This window comes from Loxodonta africana, chromosome 18 (assembly GCF_030014295.1).
Source record: "Loxodonta africana isolate mLoxAfr1 chromosome 18, mLoxAfr1.hap2, whole genome shotgun sequence".
NCBI lineage: Eukaryota > Metazoa > Chordata > Mammalia > Proboscidea > Elephantidae > Loxodonta > Loxodonta africana.
Window position 1 is genome coordinate 35,269,965 of NC_087359.1, and position 24,954 is coordinate 35,294,918.

A 24,954-nucleotide genomic window follows, 5' to 3' on the forward strand; every position below is an offset into this window, starting at 1 on the left:
CTCTGTTTTCAAGCGTGTTCTACACCCAATAATCTTGTCTTCACTCCACCCTTGCTTCCCTCCTCATCGTTCTTTTTGTTATTTTACGCCCACTCGGAATGCTGCAGCAATGCAAGACACAGATGGCCTCATTCCATCCCCACCCTCTCCTTCCCTAATGACTGACAGTCTGGCTTCTGTGCACTAAACTGTCCAGAAAATTCTTGCTTCCATGTCTCCAAGGATCTTGTGGCCAATACCATGGGCATTTTTTCCAGACCTCATCCTCCCTGATCTCTCTGCAGAATTTGAAACTTGAGAACTAGAAAAACCTCCTTCTGGAAACTCCTATGGGTGAATCATCCATGCAGCAATCCATGCTGCAATTTCCTGAGACTTTTCTAGCCTACCAGATCACTCCTTATTCACTCCCTTTACTGGATACTTTTCCTCTCTACCTAGCTTAACTTTGAGGGTTTCCTCAATTTTTGGTCTTGGCCTTCTCCCCTTTTCTTTTCTCTCCCATAATATTCAGTTGTTCTCAAGGCTTTAACTCTCACCTCAGTATGGATGTTTCCTGGCCTTTAGCTCTCTCCTAAATTATTATATCAATTTCAGTGTTCCCTTTAATTTGAAACTGTTTCGAGCAAATGGTCATGCTACATTATTCAAAAACTATAAAGACTGAGACTATATATATACTTCAGCTAGTGGTTTTGAGAGAATTCGGGTTCCAAAAGACAACAGTACTAATAGGGTCTACTCAAAATCGAAAACAACCAAATTGGAAAGCTACTCTGCTACTCTTGACATCTCTGTAGACTTTGACACCGCCAGCAACTCCCATCCTCTTGGAATTCTCTTCCTTGGTTTTCTCGAAACTTCTGTCTCCTGGTTCTTTTTTCTTTGAGCATTACCTCTCAAGCTCTTTTGCCTCTCCTTAAATGTTACAGTTCCTTGGTCTTTTATTTTTGGTCCTCATCTCTATCCATTCTCCCTGGGAAATCTCACCCAGTCTCATGGCTGCTCTTTGCGAGTAACTTCTAAAACCACACCTCTAGTTACAATTTCTCTCCTAAATTCCAGACCTACATTTACAACTGCCTATGGCAGTTCTATAATGCCTGTAGGGTCAGTATGAGCCAGAACTGACTAGAAGGCAAAGGGTTTGGTTTGGTTTGGGTATGTAATATCTACACCTGGATGTTCACAGGTACCTCAACCCCAATCTTCCCTAACCTGCATTCATTATCTTTCCTACAAAGCCTGCACCATCACATTTAATGGCATTCTCCCAATTACAAAGTTAGAAATTTCCTATAATCCTAGACTCCTCCCTGTCCATTAATCTGTGGCCAATCAACAGTCAAGTGCCACTATTTCTATTGTCTTTGCTTCTCCTTCTTACTACCCCACTGCTACTTTCTTAAAGTTCTCATTGTCTCTTCCCCTGCCCCCAGACTTTTGCAAATCCTTGTATCTCGTGTTCCTGCCTCTATTTCCCTCCTATCTCCTGAACGAGACTTATTTCTCTCCAATGTATCTAGTACACTACCAAAAAAGTTAGCTCTCTAAAATTAAGATCATGTCCATCCTCTGTTATGAAGCCTTCAATGTTCTACTCCCTGACTAAGGGACCAAGTCCGAATTCCTTAGAAAAGTTTAAAGGCCCTTCCCCATTTGGCCCCAAACTAGTTTTTCAGTCTTATTCCTTGGCACTCACTTTCATAAACTATGCTCCAGCCAAACCAAACTTTTCACGTTCCTCAAATATGTCATGTAAATGTTTGTTGTTGCTGTTGTTAGGTGCAGTCGAGTCAGTTCTGAGTCATAGCAACCCTGTGTACAACAGAATGATCATTGCTACGCTTGAGACCATTGTTGCAGCAATTGCGTCAATCCATCTTTTTGGGGAGCATTCCTCTCTTTTGCTGACCCTCTACTTTACCAAGCATGGTGTTCCTTATTCATTGTCCCGCTTTCACATGTAAATGAGGTAATTGAAAATACCTTGGCTTGGGTCAGATGCACCTTAGTCTTCAAGGTGGCATCTTTGCTTTTTTAACACTTTAAAGAGATCTTTTGCAGCAGATTTGCCCAACGCAATGTGTCTTTTGATTTCTTGGCTGCTGCTTCCATGGACGTTGATTGTGGATCCAAGTAAAATGAAATCCTTGACAACTTCAATCTTTTCTCCATTTATCAGTTCATTTGTGGGAATTTTTGTTTTCCTTATGTTGAGGTATAATTCATATTAAAGGCTGTTGTCTTTGATTTTCATCAATAAGTGCTTCAAGTCCTCTTCGTTTTCAGCAAGCAAGGTTGTGTCCTCTGCACATCACAGGTTGTTAATGAGTCTTTCTCCAGTTCTGATGCCATGTTCTTCATAGAGTCCAGCTTCTCAAATTATTTGCTAGCACACAGACTAAGTATCCTGAAAGGATACAACCCTAATACACACCTTTCCTGATTTTAAACTACACAGTATCCCCTTGTCCTATTGGAACGGTTGTCTCTTGACCTATCTACAGGTTCCTCATGAGCATAACTGAGTGTTCTAGAATTCCTATCATTTGAAAAGTTATTCATGATTTGTTATAACCCACACAGTTGAATGCCTTTGGATACTCAATAAAACACAGGTAAACTTCTGGTGTTCTCTGCTTTCAGCCAAGATCCATCTCACATTAGCAACGATATCTCTTATTCCATGTCCTCTTCTAAATCCACCTTGAATTTCTGGCAGTTCCCCATCAATGTACTGCTGCAACAGTTTTCCATTATCTTCAGCAAAATTTTACTTTTGTATCATATTAATGATATTATTAGATAATTTTGACATTCTGTTGGATCACCTTTCTTTGGAAGGGGCATAAATATGGATCTTTTCCAGTCGGTTGGCTAGGTAGCTGTCTTCCAAATTTCTTGGCATAGATGAGTGAGTACCTCCAGTGCTGCAGTCCTTTGTTGAAACATCTCAATTGGTATTCCATCAACTCCTGGAGTCTTGTTTTTTGCCAATGCCTTTAGTGCAGCTTGGACTTCTTCCTTCAATACCATCGGTTCTTGATCATATCTTACCTCCTGAAATGGTTGAATGTCGACCAATTCTTTTTGGTACAATGACACTGTGTATTCCTTTCATCTTCTTTTGATGCTTCTTGCCTCGTTCAATATTTTGCCTATAGAATCCTTCAATACTGCAGTTCGAGGCTTGAATTTTCTCTTCAGTTCTTTAAGCTTGAGAAATGCCAAGTGTGTTCTGTCCTTTTGGTTTTCTACGTCTAGGCCTTTGCAAGTTTCATTATAAAACTTTGTCTTCTCAAGCTGCCCTTTGAAATCTTCTGATCAGCTCTTTGACTTCATCATTTCTTCTATTTGCTTTACCCAGAACCACCCAGTGCCATCGAGTCTACTCGCTTTAGCTGCTCTATATTCAAAAGCAAGTTTCAGAGTCTCTTCTGACATCCATTTTGATCTTTTCTTTCTTTCCTGTTCTTTTAATTACCTTTTCTTTCCCCATGTATGATGTCATTCCACAAGTCATCTGGTCTTTTGTCATTAATGTTCAATGCATTAAATCTATTCTTGAGATGGTCTCTAAACTCAGGTGGGATATACTCTAGGTTGTATTTTGGCTCTTGTGGACTTGTTTTAATTTTCTTCAGCTTCAACTTGAGCTTGCATATGAGCAGTTGATGGTCTGTTGCACAGTTGGCCCCGGCCTTGCTTTGACTGCTGATTTTGAGCTTCTCCATGGTTGCTTTTCACAGATGGAGTCAGTCTGATTCCTGTGTATTCCATCTGGTGAGGTCAATGTGTATGGTTGCCATTTATGTTGTTGAAAAAAATGTATTTGCAATGAATAAATCATTGTTCTTACAAAATTCTATTATGCAATCTCCAGAGTTGTTTCTATCACCAAGGCCGTATTTTCCAACTACAGATCCTTCTTCTTTGTTTCCAACTTTCACATTCCAAGCACCAGTAATTATCAATGCATCTTAATTGCATGTTTGATCAATTCAGACTGCAGAAGTTGGCAAAAATCTTCATTTTCTTCATCTTTGGCATTAGTGGCTGGTGCATAAATTTGAATAATAGTCATATTAACTGGTCTTTCTTGTAGGCATATGGGTATTATCCTATCACCGACAGCATTGTACTTTAGGATAGCTCTCAAAATGTTCTTTTTGACAACGAATGCCACATCATTCCTCTTCATGTTGTCATTCCTGGCATAGTAGACCATCTGATTCAAAATAGCCAGTATCAGTCCATTTCAGCTCACTAATGCCTAGGATATCGATCTGTATGGGTTCCATTTTATTTTTGACAACTTCCAATTTTCCTAGATTCACACTTCGTACATTCCACATTCCAATTTTTAATGGATGTTTGCAGCTGTTTCTTCTCATGTTGAGTCATGTCACATCAGCAATGGAAGGTTCCAAAAGCTTTATTCTATCCACGTCATTAAGGCTGACTCACTTTAAGGAGGCAGCTCTTCCCCAATCATATTTTGAGTGCCTTCCAACGTTTGGGGCTAAACTTCCAGCACTATATCAGACAAGGTTCCACTGAAATTCATAAGGTTTTCACCAGCTAATTTTTTTCAGAGGTAGACTGCCAGGTCCTTCTCCCTAATCTGTCTTAGTGTGGAAGCTCAGCTGAAACCTGTCCACTATGGGTGACCCTGCTGGTTTTTGAAATACCAGTGTCATAGCTTTCACCATCACAGCAACATGCAAGGTACTCACCTGTCAGTCTGTCGTACCATGGTGGCTTGTGTGTTGCACGTTGCTCCATGTATATTTACACCTCCTATACACATGCAAGTCCCTCTAACTAGAATTTTCTTCCCTACCCAAAGAATTCCCATTCATTCCTTAAAACCCTTTCATGATTGCTGGGATATATGTTTGCCCACCCACTTTTTCCATCTCTCAGGTTCATTGGGAAGCTGTTTTGCCACTAATAGCTGCATACTGCTGCAAAGCAGGGCCTTTATAACTGTTTGAAATTTTAAAAAAATGGATGTGTGCTGCAAATTACTGTTTCTACAGGGTGTTGTGTGAGGTGTGTGTATTTTTGGTAGGAAACAGAAATTTTAATTTTTCTTCAAGACACTATATGTCCCTCTGAACTATAGGGGGCACCTGTGGGCAGGATTAGTGGGACAATGTATGACCCTCAGGACTAGAAGGGTAGGGTTGTTGGTGGGGGCAAAAAATAAAAATCCATACTACCTACCAAAAATTCAACAATACTCAATGATTCAGCAATACTTTCATTAATAAAAATGCATGGTTATCAACAAAAAACTCAAAAGCAGAAAAAAATTGGGTCTTGAAAGGGTTAAGAAGCCATTCATTTGTCATTTCCCTAAGTCCTCCAGTGAGTGGTTTCCTTTTCTTGGTGTTTCATGTTCTTTATATAAACCTGCGTTATCAAATTTTTCATCTTATTTTGTAATTATTTGGTCTTGTCCCCTAGCTTTTCTCCCCTAAGATATGCCTTCCTTGAGGACAAGGACTGGATCTTATATATCTTTATATCCTCAGGGCTCAGTAAAATTTCTGAAATACAATACGCATTATATATACATATGTGACCACTATGTGAAAATGGAGACGTGAGAGCCAAGTGATCCTTCCCTACAGAAGGTGAAGGGGGAAAAAATCTCAGAAACAAACAAAAAAAGAGCCCTCTTTATCTATAATTGAGTTTAAAGTCAAGTTGTAGCCATTGAAAGAACACAGAAAATCTTCTCCCCAAAATTTTTACCACCACAGCACCTGAAATTCACTTGTATAAAAGATGCATTTTTAAAATGTAAATAGCTGCAGTAATACCTTTCCACCCCACCCACCTTTATCAGTAAGTTACACCTTAGACTGAATGAGACTGATGAGATTGTTATCACCCTAGTACCTATTTGGGGTCATTCCTACAGCAGGCTGAGAGGTTTCAGGAGGTAAAGAGGAGGAAGCAGGGATATGGAGCACTTCAAGGGAGGACAAGCTAAACTCAGATTAGGGTACCAGGGAGCAACTTCAGAGCACAGGATAGCTGGGGTGGGAGCATGCTGCAGAGAGGAGGAGGTGAGCAAAACAAAGATCCAAATTCAGTGATAGAAACTTTGAAAGGTACAGGTTCCTCTACTCCTCCCCCAGAGACAAACACCCTCTCTCACACCCTCTTAGCAAGAGCAGCCCCAACTCTGACACAGGCTTGGCTCTTCAGAGGAACCGCTCACCTTCCACTGTTACTTACTCTTGTTACCTCTTGTAACCTAACTATTGTTTCCACCCACTGCCCACATTATCCTGCCTTGCATCTAATGAGAAGCCAAGGAAGAGAAGGGTGAACTGGTTTCTATAGTTCCAAAACGTGAGGCTGCCACAGAGGATTAGATCTCATCTTATTCTTCTACCAGATCCCACGTAAGATGTTCCCTTTCCTCCTACCTCACCTGCAGCAGTGAGCAGGCTTTCTGAGAGGAAGATTGGAAGAAACAAGCCCAGAAAGTTTCTGTAGGGCAAACATAACATGTATCTGGGAGCACTTTCCATCCTGTAAAACCTACAGCAATACACCTTAAAGAAAACTGAAGCCGAGGCCTGTCTATGAGGATGTCCCACCACTGTCTCCAAGAACGTAATTCAGTGCCTGCACTTCTAAAGCACTCTTTCTCCTGACTTCCCTATTCTGCCAACAGACCACCACTCTCCTGGTCACTCAGACAACTCTGATAAGTCGGTCTTGTCCACTTCAATATCCAATCAATAATCAAATAATTATTATTATTCTTTCAATTGGCTTTTTCTTTTTATTTCCACAACTGCATAGCCAGGCACTGTAACATTCTCCTCACTGATTTGCTCTCAGTCTCTCCCCAAACAAATTAGAACACCTTCATCAGGCTAATCTTCCCAAAGCAATGCTTTTCTTAAGGCATGGCCTTACTCAAAAGCAATCAGGAGCTCACACTGCTTACCAGTGGTTCTCAATACATTTTTCTTTCTAACGTGGCTCTAGGATACAAACATTCCCGATAATAACAATGTACCTGCTGGGATCCTTGGGAGAAGTGGATTCCGAATCTCAGGGTGGGAGTGTTAAGTTGTGTGTAATCTGAGAAACTTCCAATGTGATAAGTAGAACAATAGAGGCACATACAGAATGCTATAAACCAAAAACCAAGCCGTCGCTGTCCAGTGGATTCACTCAAATTAAGGTAAGTCAAGGAGAGTTTAATAAAAGGACTATTTACAAAGGTGTGGGTATGGTGTAGGGAAGCCACCAAAGGTGGCTATTATCACCCCTGTGCCCAAAAGGACAAAGGAAGGTAACTTGGATAGAGAAGAAATCATACGAAGAAGGCCACGATGAGACGAACCACGACCTTCAATGAAAGACCACAGCCAAGGTGTAGAGCAGGCCAGGGGAATAAATACCCCAAACTCATTCTTCTTCATCCCTCCAATTTCCTGATAGGGTCTTCAGCAGGCAAGCATAATGGAGGTCAGATGGCAAGGTTATCCTCCGGAAACAGAGAACAGGATAGAGAGGGGTGAAAAGTGAATCCGGAGGGACAAACGGCTTTGTACGATCAGCACTCAGTCTACGTTTGTTGAATTAGATTATTACTGCTACATGTATGCAGACAATTAAATTCTAGGCTCTTATCTCATTTTTTTATCTCATTACATTAGTTCTCAAGTAGCTATCTAATGTTCTCATTGACAGGTTTTCTTGACACAGGCAAGTTTAATTATCTTCTTCCTCTCTGTTACTGAAATATATACACTAATGTTGAAAAAAAAAAGTCCTAAATCTAACTTCCCAATAATCCACATCTCCTCTTGAAACCTTGACTAAAGCTGAGACACCCTCTGTCTTCCCAGGCACTTCTCCCCTCATCATTTGAGGGGTTCTTTAACATATGTGCACCTGTCACCCTCTCCATCCTGTGCACTAAGTATAACAAAATTATGTGCCCTTGGGGCCATGGGGGGCCAACATAGAAAATGAAAAACAATTCCCATGATGTAAGCATGGAGCGCTGCAGACTGAGATGGAGATCACAGCATAAGAGAACGCGGTGTCAGAGCTTCTGCTTGTAGGTATTTTGGATTTGGGGCATAGCCTAGGAGTTAAGGAAGGAAGGACAAGTGGCACAGAGAAAGTCTGAAGGAGAGGTGACCTCCTGAAGTTCAGAAAAGGCACCAGGAAGATGAGGGAAACTCTGAGAAGTGGGCACAGGAACAGGAAGGCTTCTGTGTATAGAGTAAGGAGCGAGTGAAAATAAGAAAATCCATGCCTTCTCTTCAGCCTACTCACCCACATGCACTCTAAAAAGATTAAATCACATTTTTTGGTTAAGCCTGGCCTTTTATATGGGAAAATTGTGATTTCAGTAGACTTCTGTCCAAAATAATTTCTCTCCACCTTCTCACCGAAAACTGAAATTCTTATCCCAAGGAGCAACCTTTCATTTCACAATTAAAGAAAAAAACACAAAAGACAAATTCTTGGGTACCTGGAATTCTTTCACACCATGCAATGAGTAAGGCTATATTTCTATTACACACACACACACACACACACACACACACGAAGGTTAAAAAACAAGAAAGCTCATCGTGTCAGATAAAGGGCAGAGATTCCAAACTACTGTGCTCAACTTTCACAAATGCAAGAAATGGTCAGCAATCTGGAGGTCTGAGTTCCACAAATCAGGACTGAAACAGAGAGGCAGGTCACTGAATACAAACAAGTCCTGGGTGTGAAGAATCACCTGGTGAGTATGACTGGGAAGTACCACCAAGTAATGAAGGGAGAGGCTGGAAAAGTGATGAAATCAGCAATCCACTAAAATTCTAGACCTTCTATGAAATGCTCAGTTCTTAAATTGTGTAAACTTACTCAAACCTAGACTATCATGCCAAATTGCACTTGCCATAAAATGATCTACCATTATGACTGATACATCTCTAACCCAGTCAAATTCATTATCCTCAAAACATCCATATCACAAGGTGTTTTGCAGAACAGCTTTGATGATATATTTTAAATATTAGCTAAACAAAGAAGAACATTCTTCAAACCTTCTTACGTTAAAAATTCCATTTTAGTTCATCTGTGAGTACTATACCAGAAATCCACAGTGAAGAATGGCTAAACTCCCAACTTCAGTTTCTTCATTTCAGCAGCTCTTTATTGGACATTTAGAGTGAGCAGGACATTGTGATAGGCAGTGTAAGGAATATAAAAAACCAAACTCGTTGCCATGGAGTTGATTCTGACTTATAGCAACCCTACAGGACAGAGCAGAACTGTCCCATAGGGCTTCTAAGGAGCAGCTGGTGGATTTGAATTGCCTACCTTTTGGTTAGCAGCCATAGCTCTTAACCACTGTGCCACCAGGGCTCCGTTAGGATTACGTTGTTGTTGTTGCTGTCGGTTCCAACTCCTACAGACCCTATAGGACAGAGTAGAACTGCCCCACAGAGTCTCCAAGGAATGTCTGGTGGATCTGAATTGCCTACCTTTTGGTTAGCAGCCGTATCTCTTAACCACTATGCCACTAGCATTTCCATTAGGGATATAGAGCTGAGTAACACATGGGGTCGCTGTGAGTTGGAATCAGCTCAATGGTAACTAACAACAAAACTAAATATGTAGATAACTCCTTCCCACAGGAAGCTTACAGTCCCGTAAGGGTGAAAGTCTCCACTTCACTCGGTGCAAAATCAAGCCTGAACCAGCAAGGGCATTGAGCAATCAAATATATTTTTGAATTGAGTGATGGCTCAATTTTTTTAAATCCTCTGGAAACCATACTCCTTTTAACAGGTCTCTCCCAGTCACTACTAAAAAGAAAAAGGCGGCTTGTAGGCTAAGAAGGCTAGGCATTTGTAGCCCGTTTGACCTGGATAGGAGAAATGGACTCTTATTGAAGTAGGGGGAAAAAAAAACAACCGGCATTCTTGTTATCCTATGACCCCACTATTAAATTTCACCGTTGGGAACAGTTTTTCCTAATCAAGTGTGGTCACATAATACAGAGTTTCTGGGCTTCTACGAACACTTTTATGTGACAGCATAGCAAAGCCCTTAGCAAAGTGTCAAATTCTGAACTGTCATGTGTCTTCCCTTTTTTAAAAGAGTAAATCAACTCTACCCTCCCTTCCTAACAACCAGATAGCATAGAATCTTTTGCTACAACCCCACAACACAGTGTTAAAAAAACACTTGAAGTAGATAATATCCTTTAGTCTTCAAGTTACAGCACAGTTAAATTCAATTGCCAAGTTCAGCACCACTGGAAACTTTATAAATATTAACTTCCATAACTAAGCTGAATTAAGTGATTCTCGATGAAATGTAAGCCCACCCTAAAACAGAGCCCATTATAATAAAAAGGTTGCACCCTCACCGCTCTAATTTACATTTCAGTGAGAGTCTATGAAACCAGTTTAATTAAACATTTGGCAGTGAAAGATAGTGGTTAAGGGCCTGAGATCTAGAGAGAGACAGACCTGGCTTGAATTCTGGTTCGGCCACTGATTTATTAACTATATCACCCTGTGTACAATACTTAACTACTCTAAGTTTCAGGTTGCTCTTCTGTAAAAAGGGACTAGTAATAGTATTTGCCTCATAAGGCTATTACGTGAATAAGATGAAAAAAATGTATATAAAGCCCTTAAACAATGTTTGGGCAGAGTAAACGCTGAATAAACGTTAGTGGTGATAACGGTGAAAGCTCTCGTTGTCACTCTTGCTGCTCTTATGCTTAGAGATATTTAGCGGCTATCAGTGTGGTGGGTTGTTGCAATATGGTTACCCCAATATAGGTATAGGTTGTAGGGTCTTCATCCTTGGATAGTTTTGCTAAAAAAAAAAAAAAAAAAAGAACAAGAATTCTACTATCTCATATTTAGATCGAAGCATTTATATTCCAAATGTCAAGGAAAAAATAACATACAACATCTTACAGTTCTATGTACCCATTTATTTATATCTAGGCTTTAGGACTAGAAAATTCTAATCCTTGCTCCACATTTTAACTAAATCTATCAGTTTAGATGATTTAGATGATGTGAGAGATGCCAAAAAGTTTCAAAGCTTTGGGAGTCCAGAAGTCGAGAAATTCCAGCGCAGCAGAACCCCTTCAGGTCATAGCTCACTGTGTAATTAACTAGGTATACACCATGCGTTCACCATTGTGCTCTCTAAGACGCAGAGTAAAAGTCTAAAAAAATATAATTAATCTCAAAAATGGGTGTTCATTCAGTCTGGAAAAGCATTATAAAAGAATTAGCACTGCAATTATGCAGGGAGGCTAATTGCTGTGATTTGTTATTTTTAATGACTATTCTGAAGCTGAGGACAATCCTGCTTGAGAGTTAAGAACCTCCAGAAATCCAAGCAAGAGGGACCTTTAAGAAGTTAGGGAAAATCTAGACTGGGTATAGACAGTATCTACAAGTCTGATCTCTTTAAAGGCAGGAACTCTCACCTCATTAATCCATTTTCTTTCCAAATTAATGTATTTTTTCATCACAGATGTAATGGTAATAAGGAAAGTTGGTCCAGTCTAAGGGAACAAAATCCCTTATCTTGTTACTTTTCTAAGTTATAGACTGGGAAATACTATTCCAGTCATTTCAACAGAGTTTTAAGAGTTATTCCTGGTGTTAAAGCAAAAGCTCTGAAGTTAGATGATCTGTGTTCAAATTCCATCTGAGTCATTTTATTGAATCATTTTTAAAATTAATTTCTGAGTGACAATAACACCTACCTCATAAATTTGCTGTTAGGATTTGGTGAGACAAAAATGCAGGTAAAGAGCTTAGCACAGGCCCTGGGACTAGTGAAGTCTCAATAAATCTAAGCTTTAATTATCTGAGGACTGGTTTTGTAAATGTTATTTTAATATTTATTTAATGGGCTTAATCTCGTCTTTGGGCATTACCAATCTTTAGCCTTGTGGAAGGAGGTCCCAGAATGGTTACAGTAAATTTGTTTCCTTTGCTGTTGTGGGTTACTTTTAAATGATTCTTTAATTCTATTCCTCCACCATTCCCACCACCACAAAAAAAAAAAAGATTCAGAAAAAGAGCTACTCACCATTTCCTATAAAACTGACAAGTTGATTTTTTTTAAGTATTTAAAAAAATCTCTAAACAATAAAATTAGGAGTTTAATTTAACTTCATAAGATTTTTTTCTTTAAATGTAATCACATGAAATATATTCATGTCCAGGTGGCTTTGAGGTGATCAATTGTGATAAGCAACAACAAATGGCTCTGAAGACTTTTCTTGAATTTATGAATGCGTAGAAAAATAGCTACTGAATTTTTGGCAACGTTCAATTTCAATATCTTAAGACTGGAGTCTATAGAAATTTGTTTGCTTGTTTGGTACTTCATTTTTACTACTTGCATGAACACTAACAAAGGTATTATGTTTCTGCAGATAATTTGTAGTGAGCTATTTTTCATAGAACGAAGTTAACTTAACCAAAAGAAAAAAACCTACAACACGCTAATGAAATTTAAAAGCTAAGGCATGTTGCATTTTAATCCTGGGCTAGCTAACTAGAAAACCAACTAGAATTGTCAATGTTCCTAACGCAAAAAAAAAGTTCCACTTTTAGAATATAACAACAGATATATTTTAGCAGTTTACTAGTATCAAGAGCATCTCAACAGATCCAAGACCAAAGGAGGGGAACTTTGATGAAAAAGAAAAAGTGAAGACCTAATTTTTTAATATACCTACGTGTGTGTGTTTGTGTGTGTGTGTATAAATTGTATATATCCTAAGATATGTCTTTATTTTCAGATATCTTAAAATTCCTTGGCAGAATATTGGATTTCTTAGCATTTCTTAAATATTCTCAAATCTAGTAGTTCTACGATTCGTTTTAAAGCAACTAGCCTTTATTTAAAATATTAACTTGCACTATTGCCAAAACATATGGGACAAGAATTTAGAAAGCACAATAAAGACAAAGAAAAGAAAGCAGAAAAAGCCAGTGAGGCAATATAAAGCCATTCTGAGAGCAATGAGCATCTACTAGGTACAACAAAAGAATGTAAGGTACCCTCTCTTCTCTAAAGGAACTTAAAAATATTATCTCATTGGGAACAATAAGAAGGCCAGTATATTACATTATAAAATACTAGGTTGTATGGTGAAAGTCTCAAAAAGGAGATGGCATTTAAGCCAGAGCTTGGAGTTGAGGTAGAATTGTTTTAATGAGCAACAAGGTGGAAGAAGGGCATTCCAAGCCAAGAGCAACAAACAAACAATGATCTTGAGACAGCAATAAAGCATAGTGTCTTGGCCAAGAGTAAGAAGACAGAGTAAGGAAATGCTAACACATTTTCATTGGGTCATGGATGCATTATTATCCATATTTTACAGGGTAGTAACTTAGACACAGAAAGGCTGAGTGTCTTGCCCAAGGCTACACAATTACTTTATGAGGATAAAACAGCACTCCTTCTACTCCACCGCTCTTACTTACCATAGGGAGCATGAGGTTGAACAGAGTAAGGCAAGGCTATTGAAAACATTTAATCTATCCACAAGAGAAATCCATTGTAAGTACTTGTATATGTTGATAAAGTGATGACAATGCTGTTTCAAGAAAATTACTATTGCAGCAGTTCATGAATTCAATCTAAGTGACCCAGTGCTGAGCCAAGAAAGCCACTGCAGACGCTAGTGAAGCAATCCACCGGAGAGATGGTGAAAGGCCAGGTTGGGATGGCTGCAGTGGGACCAGACAGAAACAAACACATCAAAGACAAAGTGACAAAATGGGTTACTTGGTGTATGTAGGGGACAAAGAAAAGAATTAAGTTAAACATGAAAACATTTATCATTCCAAAAAAGGAGATGGTACATTTATCACAAAGTTATCAGACTGAATACCCACCCCTACCTCCACTAGCCATTTTCCAACTTCTAATCCTCTCCTTTTATTCATTCATGTTTTTCTGGCCTACTATGACTCTAAGAAAACAGAGCTCACAGTAATACTGACAACAAAAATATTTATTAAGCACTATTCTGCACATGCCAGGCACTTTTCTAAATGCTTTATGTTTATTAACTCACTCAACCACCACTACAACTCGATACGGTAAGCAAATTATTACTTCTATTTTAGAGATTCTCCCACGTGTCTGTCAGTTCGTCATACTGTGGAGGCTTGTGTGCTGCTGTGATGCTGGACACTATGCCACCGGTATTCAGATACCATGAGGGTCACACATGATGGACAGGTTTCAGCTGAGCTTCCAAACTAAGACTAGGAAGAAGGGCCTGGCAGTCTACTTCTAGAAAAAAATGCCCAGTGAAAACCTTATGAATAGCAGCAGAACATTGATATAGTTGCCAGAAGATGAGCCCCTCAGGTTAGAAGGCACTCCAAATGTGGCTGGGAAAGAGATGAGATGAAGAAATTGAGTCTGAGTCACACAGTAAGTAGTGGAACCATGATTAAAATCCAAGCAGTCTGACTCCAGAGCCCACCTAACAACTCTGATACACTCTACTCTAAAGCTTTCAGGGAGTTCCCATACTTTCATGGCTTCCATCAGAGTGCTGTCCCAGAAGTCACAGAAAAACTGTACATAATGGAAGTGTCTTCAGATTTTAGATACCTGAGTTTTAGAAGTTTGTCAATGAGAATACATAGCCTTATCAATGTCTTAAAGAACAAAAAAAAAAAAAAAAAAAACTGCTATTGAGTCAATTCCAACTCATAGCAAACTCATAGGGTCCCCATGAGTCTTAAAATACAGTATTATATTAATTACTCAGACATCCGAAATGAGAGTACCAAATCCACCAAGCAGCTGCACAATTTTGCTTTACTTTGACTCTATGGACAGCAATCACAAATGCACATTCAGCAACTGGCACAAAGTCACAGAACATTTGGTAGAAAATGCCTGACTCCCAAACTTTGTGATAAACAATAGAAATTTCTCAACATTGAGGTCACCAAACTTGTCCTCTTGAGACATAACTTACACTACCAGATTCGTCCTTCTGCAAATACCTAAATCATTTATTATATATCAATTACTCAATCAAAGAAAGAAACTTACAATTAGAATTTTCAGCTAGAAACTCAAAAGAAGATTTTACTTAAAGCAAAATAATAGAAAAGATCCATATCCCAACTGTGAGACAAGTCAAGCTGATAACAAAGCTGAACAAATGTTTCAAGAGTCCCATACAAATTAACCACATGAGAATACCACCTATACCCATCCTAACCATAACTCAATATCCAGAAATAATTAAATAAGAAATTGTTAAACTGGATAAAAGCATGAAAATAAAACACCAGTAGCAAAGGCATCAATTCCAGTATCAGTATACATCATGGATTGTTCCACCACTGCTGTACTAAGCCTGTCCTCCGGAAGGATGTCAATGTTTTCTGTCAGACCAATGGCCTTTCTTCAATATCCTTTGTCCTTGACCTCCAGTGACTACCTCACCTTATCTGGGTTCTCCCCTCCTTTGGCATCCATGATCCTCCCTCCCCTCCCCCAGTCCTAGGTGTCCTCCACTGCTCCTTCTGGGTATTACCCTCTAGCTCCACTTCTTCTTTCCAGCTCCTAAAGTGAATATCCTCAAAGTTCAGGCTTAGACCTTCTGCTCATTTCTCTGTAATCTTTTCCCTTAAGGGTCCTAACCACCCCAAGGCCTGTTGCTTTGACCTCTCTTCTGAACTCTAGTCCTACAACCAATTACCAAAAGGCAGTTTTACACAAAGTTCTAGTATCATCTCAAATTCATATGTCTTAAACCAAACTCAACTTCTCCCCAAAACTTGGCTTTACTATTCTTTTGTGTCCTCATGCCACACACACACACCCTCTCTCTCTCTCTCGACTGAGTTAGAACCCGTCTTGTACTCCCTCATCACTCTGTTCAAGCCTCAAAGGTAGCCCAGATTACCCTATAGTATAATCCCTCTCCAACTAGGTCGTAAACTCCTTGAGGAGCAAGAACCGTATTTTAGTCAGCTCCAGATGGAGCCCTGGTGGCTCAGTGGTTAAAGCAATTGCTTGCTAACTGAAAGGTGGGTGTTTCAAAACCATAAGCAGCTCTGCGGGACAAAGATGTGGCAGTCTGCTTCCACAGACATTTACAGCCTTGGAAACCCTACGGGGTCGCTATGAGTTGGGATGGACTCCACAGCAGTGAGTTTGGTTTGGGTTGGGGCTTGGTGTGCCTCCAGGGCTTACCATATTGCAGGTGCTCTATAATACTTGGTGAAGGGATGAATAAACAAATACTGATGATTTGCTCCAGGCAAACTGGTCCACTTAGAATCTCAACCTGCTTTGCATTTTACAGTCCCCACTTCCCAGAGCAGCCCTCTCTCTGCTGCTTCATGTACGGAAAAAGCCTGCCCATCCTTCCCACAACTCAGCTTAAATTTCACCTGCTTCATGAAACTTTTTCAGGTCTCCCCATTCCAACAGGACCTCTTGCTTGTAAGTCTTGCCATGGCAGTTCAGTGTCAGGAAAACAATATCATCTTTGAAGCTGTATTAAAAACCTGGCTCAAGCATAAACTTGCTGTTACCCTAGATAAGTTTCTAAAACTTGCTAAGCCTCAGTTTTTTTCAGCTATAAAATGCGGTCAATAATACCTGTCTTACAGAACTTGGGAGAGGATGAAAAGAGAGTAAACCGCCTGGAACAGGGCAGATGTTCAGGGAATGTTAACTCCTCTTCCCCCAATCAGTAGCGCTTAAATTGACAGTATGGTATGTCTCCTCAGTTAGATATAATAACTGCAAGGTTCCTAAAGGCAGGGTCTGAATCTCATTCATATGTCTATCTTATAAACATCTACTAATGTGCTTTACATAGAGACACAATAAAAAAATTGGGGAATGTGCTTTACATAGAGACACAATAAAAAATTGAGAACAATGAAATTAGAGTTAGAAGGGATTTTGGCAATGAAGCGTAAATGATGCCAAGACCAGAAGTGGCGATCATAAATTTTCATCCCATTTAGTTGTAGAATTATTACATGGCACATCTGTAACTTCACTCATGTCAAAGGTTGCTTTCAACTGGTGACGGTGCAAATAAAGACAAGTCAATTTCTCTAGTACACAAATTAATAAGCAATCTTTGGTAGTAGCATTAACCAAAAACCCAACCCACACCCACTGCCGTCGAGTCACTTCCGACTCATAGCGACCCTGTAGGACAGAGTAGAACTGCCCCGTAGGGTTTCCAAGGAGCACCTGGCGGATTCAAACTGCCGACTTTTTGGTTAGCAGCCTTAGCACTTAACCACTACGCCACCGGGGTTTCCAGTAGCGTTAAAGGTGACTTCAATGTTACCATAGATATTTGAAGGCCCTCTATATTTTTATTTGTTCCCATGCACTTTTATGCCAAGGTTCCCTTTCTCACATACTTTAATACTACTGTAACAGAGACTTCTTCACACCACTTGTTAACTAAGTAAAACCAGATTGAAAGTTTTGTATCTTCCCCCACTGAGAGAGGGAATAAAAGGCTAACGCTGAAGCAAACTGGTAAGATCAAGAGCCCTACATCTGTGATAATCACAGGTAAAATCTATCAAAAGTCTCTTTTTAATTAAAATTTTTTCTTTCTTTCCAAAAAGCTTTTCATTAATATCAAGGCTTCAACTTCCTCTCTGAACTTACTGGGATCTTTTTTTCATTCCTGATTTATCATAGCGTCCCTTTACTCTGTGTTATCTTCATTGAGGATCAATTCCCATGGTTGGATTTTTTTTTTTTCCAACTACTGTCCCACTTGCATGTGCTAACAAGTTGGAGGAGCTGCAATTTGTTGGGTAGTAACTTCAGCTCTGACAGCCAAGTCCTCATTATGCACTCAACCACATTCCCTTTCCCTGCAGAAACTATTTCTGTAGTTTTCATAAACTAGAATGTGCAGCTATAAATTTAATGTGAAAAAGCAATTAATAATGGAAGAGCATGTGCCGAATATACTATCCTTTCAACATTTTCATGATTCTAAGTTCTTTTTGGTTTGTTTTTTCCCAGGCAAATTCACTGTTACACAGAGCAGAGATTATATGACTAGATGTTGGCAGAGCAGGATAAGAGCCAAAAGCCAGGTTTCTAATCCCAGTTCAACCACTTATTACACATCTTTAGGCAAAATCATAGCCTCTTTCATCTTCAACTTCCTCTTCTATAAACTAGAGATAATGATGACCACCCCCACCTCAGCAGGTTGTTTCAGAGATTCAAAATCATCACATCACAAAAGGTATTATATAACTATACAAAGTGTGTGAATACGGATATAGATATATATATTTTTTGAATAACAGCAATGTCCTAGTCTATAATACAGAAAAGTATTTTATATCATATATTCAAGTTTCAATTAAGTGCTTTAAAAATTTAAATTAAATGCTTAAAATAGCCCATCTGTTTTACCAAATTCTGTGCTCAGTATCTCCAAGGAAATTACCTTTTCTATTGAGAAACAGAATCTGGCCTGGGGACATACAGGCACGGTTTAGGTAGTAATTTTTGGAGCAAACAGCATTCCTTGGTCTGGATTTATATGTTCCCAGGCATATCTTTTACTGGCAATCGTATCTAAAGTCTCCCCTTTTAGTCAATCAGAACTTGGTATAAATAAAGTACTGGAGGTTAGTTCTTCATATCTCACGCCAAGAACTTCTGCATTACGATCTTCACAAATGGCTTTACAAAGTCCCAAAAACTCTAGAATCGTTTCGGGATTGTAGATTTTTTTTAATGTTAAAAATGATGGCATCACTAAATCACAAGATTCCTCCATCATTTCTTCCTCCCAATCTCCTAGGCAAAACATCAATATACTTCGATTTTCCAAAGAAATTAAAAGATTCCCTAACATGTACACACATTTCCTAAATTATGCTTTTATGGCTTAAACTAACTTTTTATATGTTGCACCTTTTGAACACTAATTAAACTGTTTAGAGTATTTTTTATTTTCTTTTAGGATGCTTAGCGTTTTCTACAAAATCCTTATCATACCGTGATTTTGGCACTTTATGCTATTTCCTGCTCCAATCCATTAAAACCATTTGAAGCATGAATTTGAAAAATCTTATTTTAGCTGTAATTTTATAGCTAAAATTTTTTATTGAAATTTTCAAACATTCTAAGCAAACCAAAGTAGTGCTGAGAAAAATGGATTTTAACAGTTGCTCAATGTTCAAGAGGTAAAAAGCACAACGAAAGACATGCTCATCTGAACTCCACCCATTTTCAATTTCAACATAGCAAATCTCTGGTTTGTTCCTAGGGCAAATTCAAAACTGGACGTATTGGGATTGGTTATTAATGAAGATAATTTATGCAACCATAAGCCAAAGATGCTAAGTTGACAAAAAGAAAACCACACCAGTAAGCAAACCCTAATACACCTGGGACACACCTTCTCAGTATATAAGGGCCTGTCACTGTCCTTGGATAGCAGCACTTCCTGAGCTAAACTCAACAGCATCGCCATGTCTGTTCAATACAGCTCAAGCAAGCAGTACTCTTCCTCCCGCTGTGGAGGAAGAAGTGGTGGTGGAGGAGGGTCATCCATCAAAATTTCGAGCAGCAAAGGCTCCATTGGTGGAGGATTTGTCCCAGGGGGGTTCAGCTGTGGCTCTTTTAGCCGGGGGAGCTCTAGTGGGGTGTGCTTTGGGGGTTCATCAGGTGGCTATGGAGGAATAGGAGGAGGTTTGGGTGGAGGTAGCTTTGGTGGAAGCATCTTCAGTGGGGGCTATGGAGGAGGCAGCTTTGGAGGGGGCTATGGAGGAGGTGGCTTTGGAGGAGGAAGCTTTGGTGGGGGCAGCTTTGGAGGATTTGGTGGTGGATTTGGAGAGGGCGGCCTTCTCTCTGGAAATGAAAAGCTAACCATGCAGAATCTGAACGACCGCCTGGCTTCCTACCTGGACAAAGTCCGGGCACTGGAAGAATCAAACTATGAGCTAGAGGGCAAAATCAAAGAGTGGTATGAAAAGCATGGTAATGTAGGCCAGCGAGAGCCTCGTGACTACAGCAAATACTTCCAAATCATCGAAGAACTTAAAAATCAGGTAGGGGGCATTTTTAAACCCAACTTTACGCCTATTCACTAGTCATGTAATTCAGACAGATGAATCTTAAATTAAGCAGAATATGGCTGTTCACTGTGTTTTTCCTATGTTATTTTCTTGCTTCCAAAAATAATCTAGCCTTATCAAAAATGAATTGTGCGGGTATGGCCATGGAAATCTAACATGTGTTGTTTGTCTTATAAAATGGTAGATTACTGTAGATTACTGAAAATGTTTTAGGTTTAACAGGTGCATAATGAGTCCACAGTTAAAGTATACAGATCATTTAGAAATGTAGGAACTGAAAGGATTATTATGAGTCAGAATGAGACATTATTCAGATCGGTAAGTACACTTACTGTGTACCAGTTTGGACTATACTTACTAAAGTATAACAAATCAAACCAAAGACAGGTGTCAGTTAAGTGTTTGCCAAAATACAATGGAAATAACATAGTATAACAAAGGGAGACACAATGGCAGGAGTACATTTATATAATTCCAGTTAGTTATCAGAAAGGGATGACATAGAAATAGAAGGTATAGGAACTTGAAGAGAACAAATGGTTCAAAGTTGAGCGTGTGGGTGAGCTTGTAATATTTTACATTTAAAATAAAACTTTCTCAAAGAATTTATAAAAGAACAATATAAAAACACAGTGAATCTATGGCATTATAAAAGTATTTCTGTATCTGATCTCCTTTTAAATAACTGTGCCTTTCCCTCCAGATCATCAATCTAACAACTGACAATGCCAATATTCTGATCCAGATTGACAATGCCAGGCTGGCAGCTGATGACTTCAGGCTGAAGTAAGCTAACTTAATATGGCACAATATTGTCACAATAGATACATCAGTTGTTTTTCATAATGGCTTTGGATGCCCCACAACATCATTTATATCTTACTGAATTCATTCAAAGTTAAATATTATTGTAATTGCCTGAGAAATTTTCAATTTCAATACTACTTGTTTCACAATATTAAAGAAAATGTATTTAAAGAAACTGCTAAGCTACTTTGCATTAATCCACTAATATTTCTATGTGAATTAGTGTATGATAAATGTTGCCATGATGGAAAATCAACTCTATATTAACTTCTACACAGTCTCTGCCAAGATACACTTTCCTCCATAAATTATACCTACTACTTGTATCTTCTTGTTTCAGGTATGAGAACGAGGTAGCCCTACGCCAGAGCGTGGAGGCCGACATCAATGGCCTGCGCAGGGTGTTGGATGAGCTGACCCTGGCCAGGGCTGACCTGGAGATGCAGATTGAGAGCCTGACTGAAGAGGTGGCCTACCTGAAGAAGAACCATGAACAGGTGATGCAAAAGTTAAACTTCCTCTAGCCAAAAAAGGGCTCATTGTGGTCACCACGAAATCATTAAATCTTTCCTGTCCCTTGAACAGGAAATGAGAGACCTCCAGAATGTATCCACTGGTGACGTGAATGTGGAAATGAATGCTGCCCCAGGTGTTGATCTGACTGAACTTCTGAATAACATGAGAAGCCAATACGAACAACTTGCTGAGCAAAACCGCAGAGACGCTGAAGCCTGGTTTAATGAAAAGGTAAAGTTAATCTTCCTTCAGAGTGAAGCCCAAGGAGGTTTTGTTATCACTTCAGAATTTTCTCATCTTTCTCCCTTTTTTTTTTTTTTAACCCTCCAGAGCAAGGAACTGACTATAGAAATCGACACTAACATTGAACAAATATCCAGCTATCAAACTGAGATTACCGAATTGAGACGCACTGTTCAAGCTTTGGAGATAGAACTACAGTCCCAACTAGCCCTGGTATGTCAATAATTCTTTCTTGAAATGACCTTAACTTTATTACACAAACTGCCATGCTAACATAACAATAGCAACAGTAAGACATATAACACAATAGAAAAATGCAGTTAGGCTAAGAAAGTAGAAATGAAACTGGAGTCGTTTGTTGGGGGGAGGGAGAAGCTTAGAAGGAGTATTGACATTGACCTGAAAGTGCTGAGATGGAAATGCTGTCATTCCACATAAAACACAAATTCTATTCATTTTCTTTATTCGCCCGTTTATTGTTAAATTCAGCTTCACTGTACTCAATTAAACAATGAGACCACTAAGTCACAATATGTTCTCTTCTCAGAAACAATCCCTGGAAGCTTCCTTGGCAGAAACAGAAGGCCGCTACTGTGTGCAGCTCTCACAGATTCAAGCCCAGATTAGCGCTCTGGAGGAACAACTGCAGCAGATTCGAGCTGAAATCGAGTGCCAGAATGCTGAGTACCAACAACTCCTGGATATTAAGATCCGACTGGAGAATGAAATTCAAACCTACCGCAGCCTCCTAGAAGGAGAGGGAAGGTAAATTGTGGGGTGGGGCGGGGGGGAATCCCAAACTGTGCTTTTACCTAAAATCCCAGATAGCAAGTTTTCTCCAAAATCCAGGGAGAACTGGAGTACCAAAAAAGGTGTCCGCAATCACAGTGGTAAATTCTCCGGCTTTGGAGATGTGTAAATAGAACCGTTTATAAGGATGGATTTAATACACATACTTGGCAGGGTTGTTTTTTCTACCACATGCTTTATTTTCTAAAGTAACGGTCATCGGTCCACGGTCGGCCAACGTTTAACTGAACATAACCCTCCTCTCCCGGCAGCACCGGCGTTATCTACTACGGCGGCGGGCGCGGCGGCGGAAGTTCCGGCGGTGGCTACGGCGGAAGTTCCGGCGGCGGTGGCGGCTACACCGGCGGCAGCTCTAGCGGCGGCGGCCAGGGAGGCAGTTCCGGCGGCGTCCAGACCGGAAGTATCAGCTACAAGGTTTCCTCCAGCTCCTCCACGTCTGTTGGAGAGTCCTCATCAAAAGGAGCAAGGTCAGCAGAACCCAGCTGGGGTAATCAGAATCAGTTTTAAATTTCTGCGGTGATTCTGGTGCTTTTTCAGTTGTAGAACTGTTTTAAAAATACAGACGTTTTAGAGAGGGTTTTCAGTTGCTTTTTTTTTTTTTTTAATTACTGGCACCGACCTTGAAGAAAGAATGGCAAAGTTTAAAAGCTATGCCTTAAGCGTTGTTTTTTTTTTTTAAGCAGCGCAAAAAGTTGCATTTTCTTCCTTTTTAATTTAATGTAGGGTTTTTTTTTAAGTATTGTTAAATTAGCAAAGACTCCTGCAAATTGTTTAAATTCCAATTTCTTTTTCATTATTCACTAACAGATACTAACAAGACCAGAGTAATCAAGACGATTATTGAAGAGGTGGCACCTGATGGTAGAGTTCTTTCGTCTATGGTTGAATCAGAAACCAAGAAACACTATTAAGCCGCATCAAGAGGAAAGAGTCTCCCCTCACAAAGGCCATTATATATAAACGCATGGAAAACAAAATCTCCAAGAAAACACCTCGGTCTTAATGGTCTATGGAAACAGGTTCACTTCTTGAAAGTAAGGTGTCTAAAAGGTGTTTCGTGGATTCTGTATTTCTTCTTTTCACTTTACCAGAAAGTGTTCTTTAATTAAAAGAAAAACTTTCTATTCTCCTTTACTGATGAATTTCAATAAACTTTCTTACTGATGCAAACTATCCAATTTGGTCAGAATTGTCTTTGTTTCACTTAGATAATTTTTTTAACATTAAAATTAGTAAGCTATAGCATCTGAAGATTGATTGATCCAAAAATTCTACAGCCTGAATTACTGTAATTATGATTTCTCTGAAGTAAGTTTTTAAATCTTGTGTGCACACACTGTCAGTAAGATCACTGAATAAAAAGTCTGTGAGTCACCACTCATATTCTTTCTTAAAAACACACAACATGTGGAAAGCTCACAGCTCTCTGGCTTTAAACTATTTAGTTCTTAGAAATTTTGAAATATCCAAAATAAGACCCCCAAAATAAAATTAATTGGAAATTTCACATTTTCTAATTACATGATTTCTCACATTTTTCTGCCCTCGTTTTCTTCCCATTACTATATTGCTTCTTAATTGTTGTGACCTTAAGAGATAACTCCTAATACTTAACAACTCAGTAAAATCATATCGCCCCCATCCGAGTTATTTGGTGTCTATCAAGTAAACTTGAGAAGCACTATGAGGACATGGTGATGCCAATATGACCAAAGAAATACCTCTAGGTCCTTGCCTTTCAGTCCTGCCCAGTGGTTAGTACTAAACACCTGATACAGGATCAGCCCAGTCACACATCCCTCAACCAGGAGTAAAATAACCCAGCCTTACCTTACTTAGTACTTCGCTAGTATACTGGGGCGGGATGGGAGGGGGGTAGAGTTATCTATGTTCCTAAGACCATAGCTGTGTTCCTTGGTGAGATCCTGGTTCACCTGTGTCCACTAAGTAGCGCCTTCTTTGGTATCCTTGCTTGAACCCCAGTTTCCCCCAGCACCAGAGCCCTAATCCCCAGGCCGTTTGTGTGGGACTCCTTCTGCTAGGTAGACCCTATTCTCTGTACCCAAAATTGATGAGCCCTATTTCAGTGGGGGTGCACTTCCCTATATCAAGCATCCATAACCTACCTGGCACCAAATATTACCACTTTTTTCCCGCTTCAGTTCATGTGCTTCCTTATCTGTGGAAATCTACCAGCCACACGTCTTGAACAGACACTTCGTATGCAAATAAGCATATGAAAATATGCTCAACATCATTAGTCTTTAGGAAAACACAAAGTAAAACCACAATAAGATACCACCATACAACTATTATTAGAATGACTAAAAGAATTAAACTGACAATCCTAAATGTTGAAGAAGATACAGAGCAATTGGAACTCTCTACATTGCTGATGGGAACGCAAATTTGT

The 24,954-nt window shown here is 39.5% G+C and overlaps 1 protein-coding gene across 1 annotated transcript; it reads left to right on the forward strand.

Annotated features, from left to right (window-relative positions):
• Window positions 1–19,548: 19,548 nt before the first annotated feature.
• Window positions 19,549–24,172, forward strand: KRT10 (keratin 10). The gene is made up of 8 exons (XM_064270319.1): window positions 19,549–20,138; window positions 20,869–20,951; window positions 21,313–21,469; window positions 21,558–21,719; window positions 21,819–21,944; window positions 22,279–22,496; window positions 22,793–23,028; window positions 23,349–24,172. The coding sequence occupies exons 1-8, from the start codon at window positions 19,560–19,562 to the stop codon at window positions 23,450–23,452; spliced, it is 1,665 nt and encodes a 554-aa protein (XP_064126389.1). The 5' UTR covers window positions 19,549–19,559; the 3' UTR covers window positions 23,453–24,172.
• The last annotated feature ends 782 nt before the right edge of the window (window positions 24,173–24,954 follow it).

Excerpts from the sequence above, each read along its gene's own strand:
- KRT10 (XM_064270319.1), top strand. The coding sequence starts at position 19,560 with ATGTCTGTTCAATACAGCTCAAGCAAGCAGTACTCTTCCTCCCGCTGT. Across the intron at positions 20,952-21,312 it reads GCTGATGACTTCAGGCTGAA|GTATGAGAACGAGGTAGCCC; the intron begins GTAAGCTAACTT and ends TTCTTGTTTCAG. Across the intron at positions 21,945-22,278 it reads TACAGTCCCAACTAGCCCTG|AAACAATCCCTGGAAGCTTC; the intron begins GTATGTCAATAA and ends TTCTCTTCTCAG.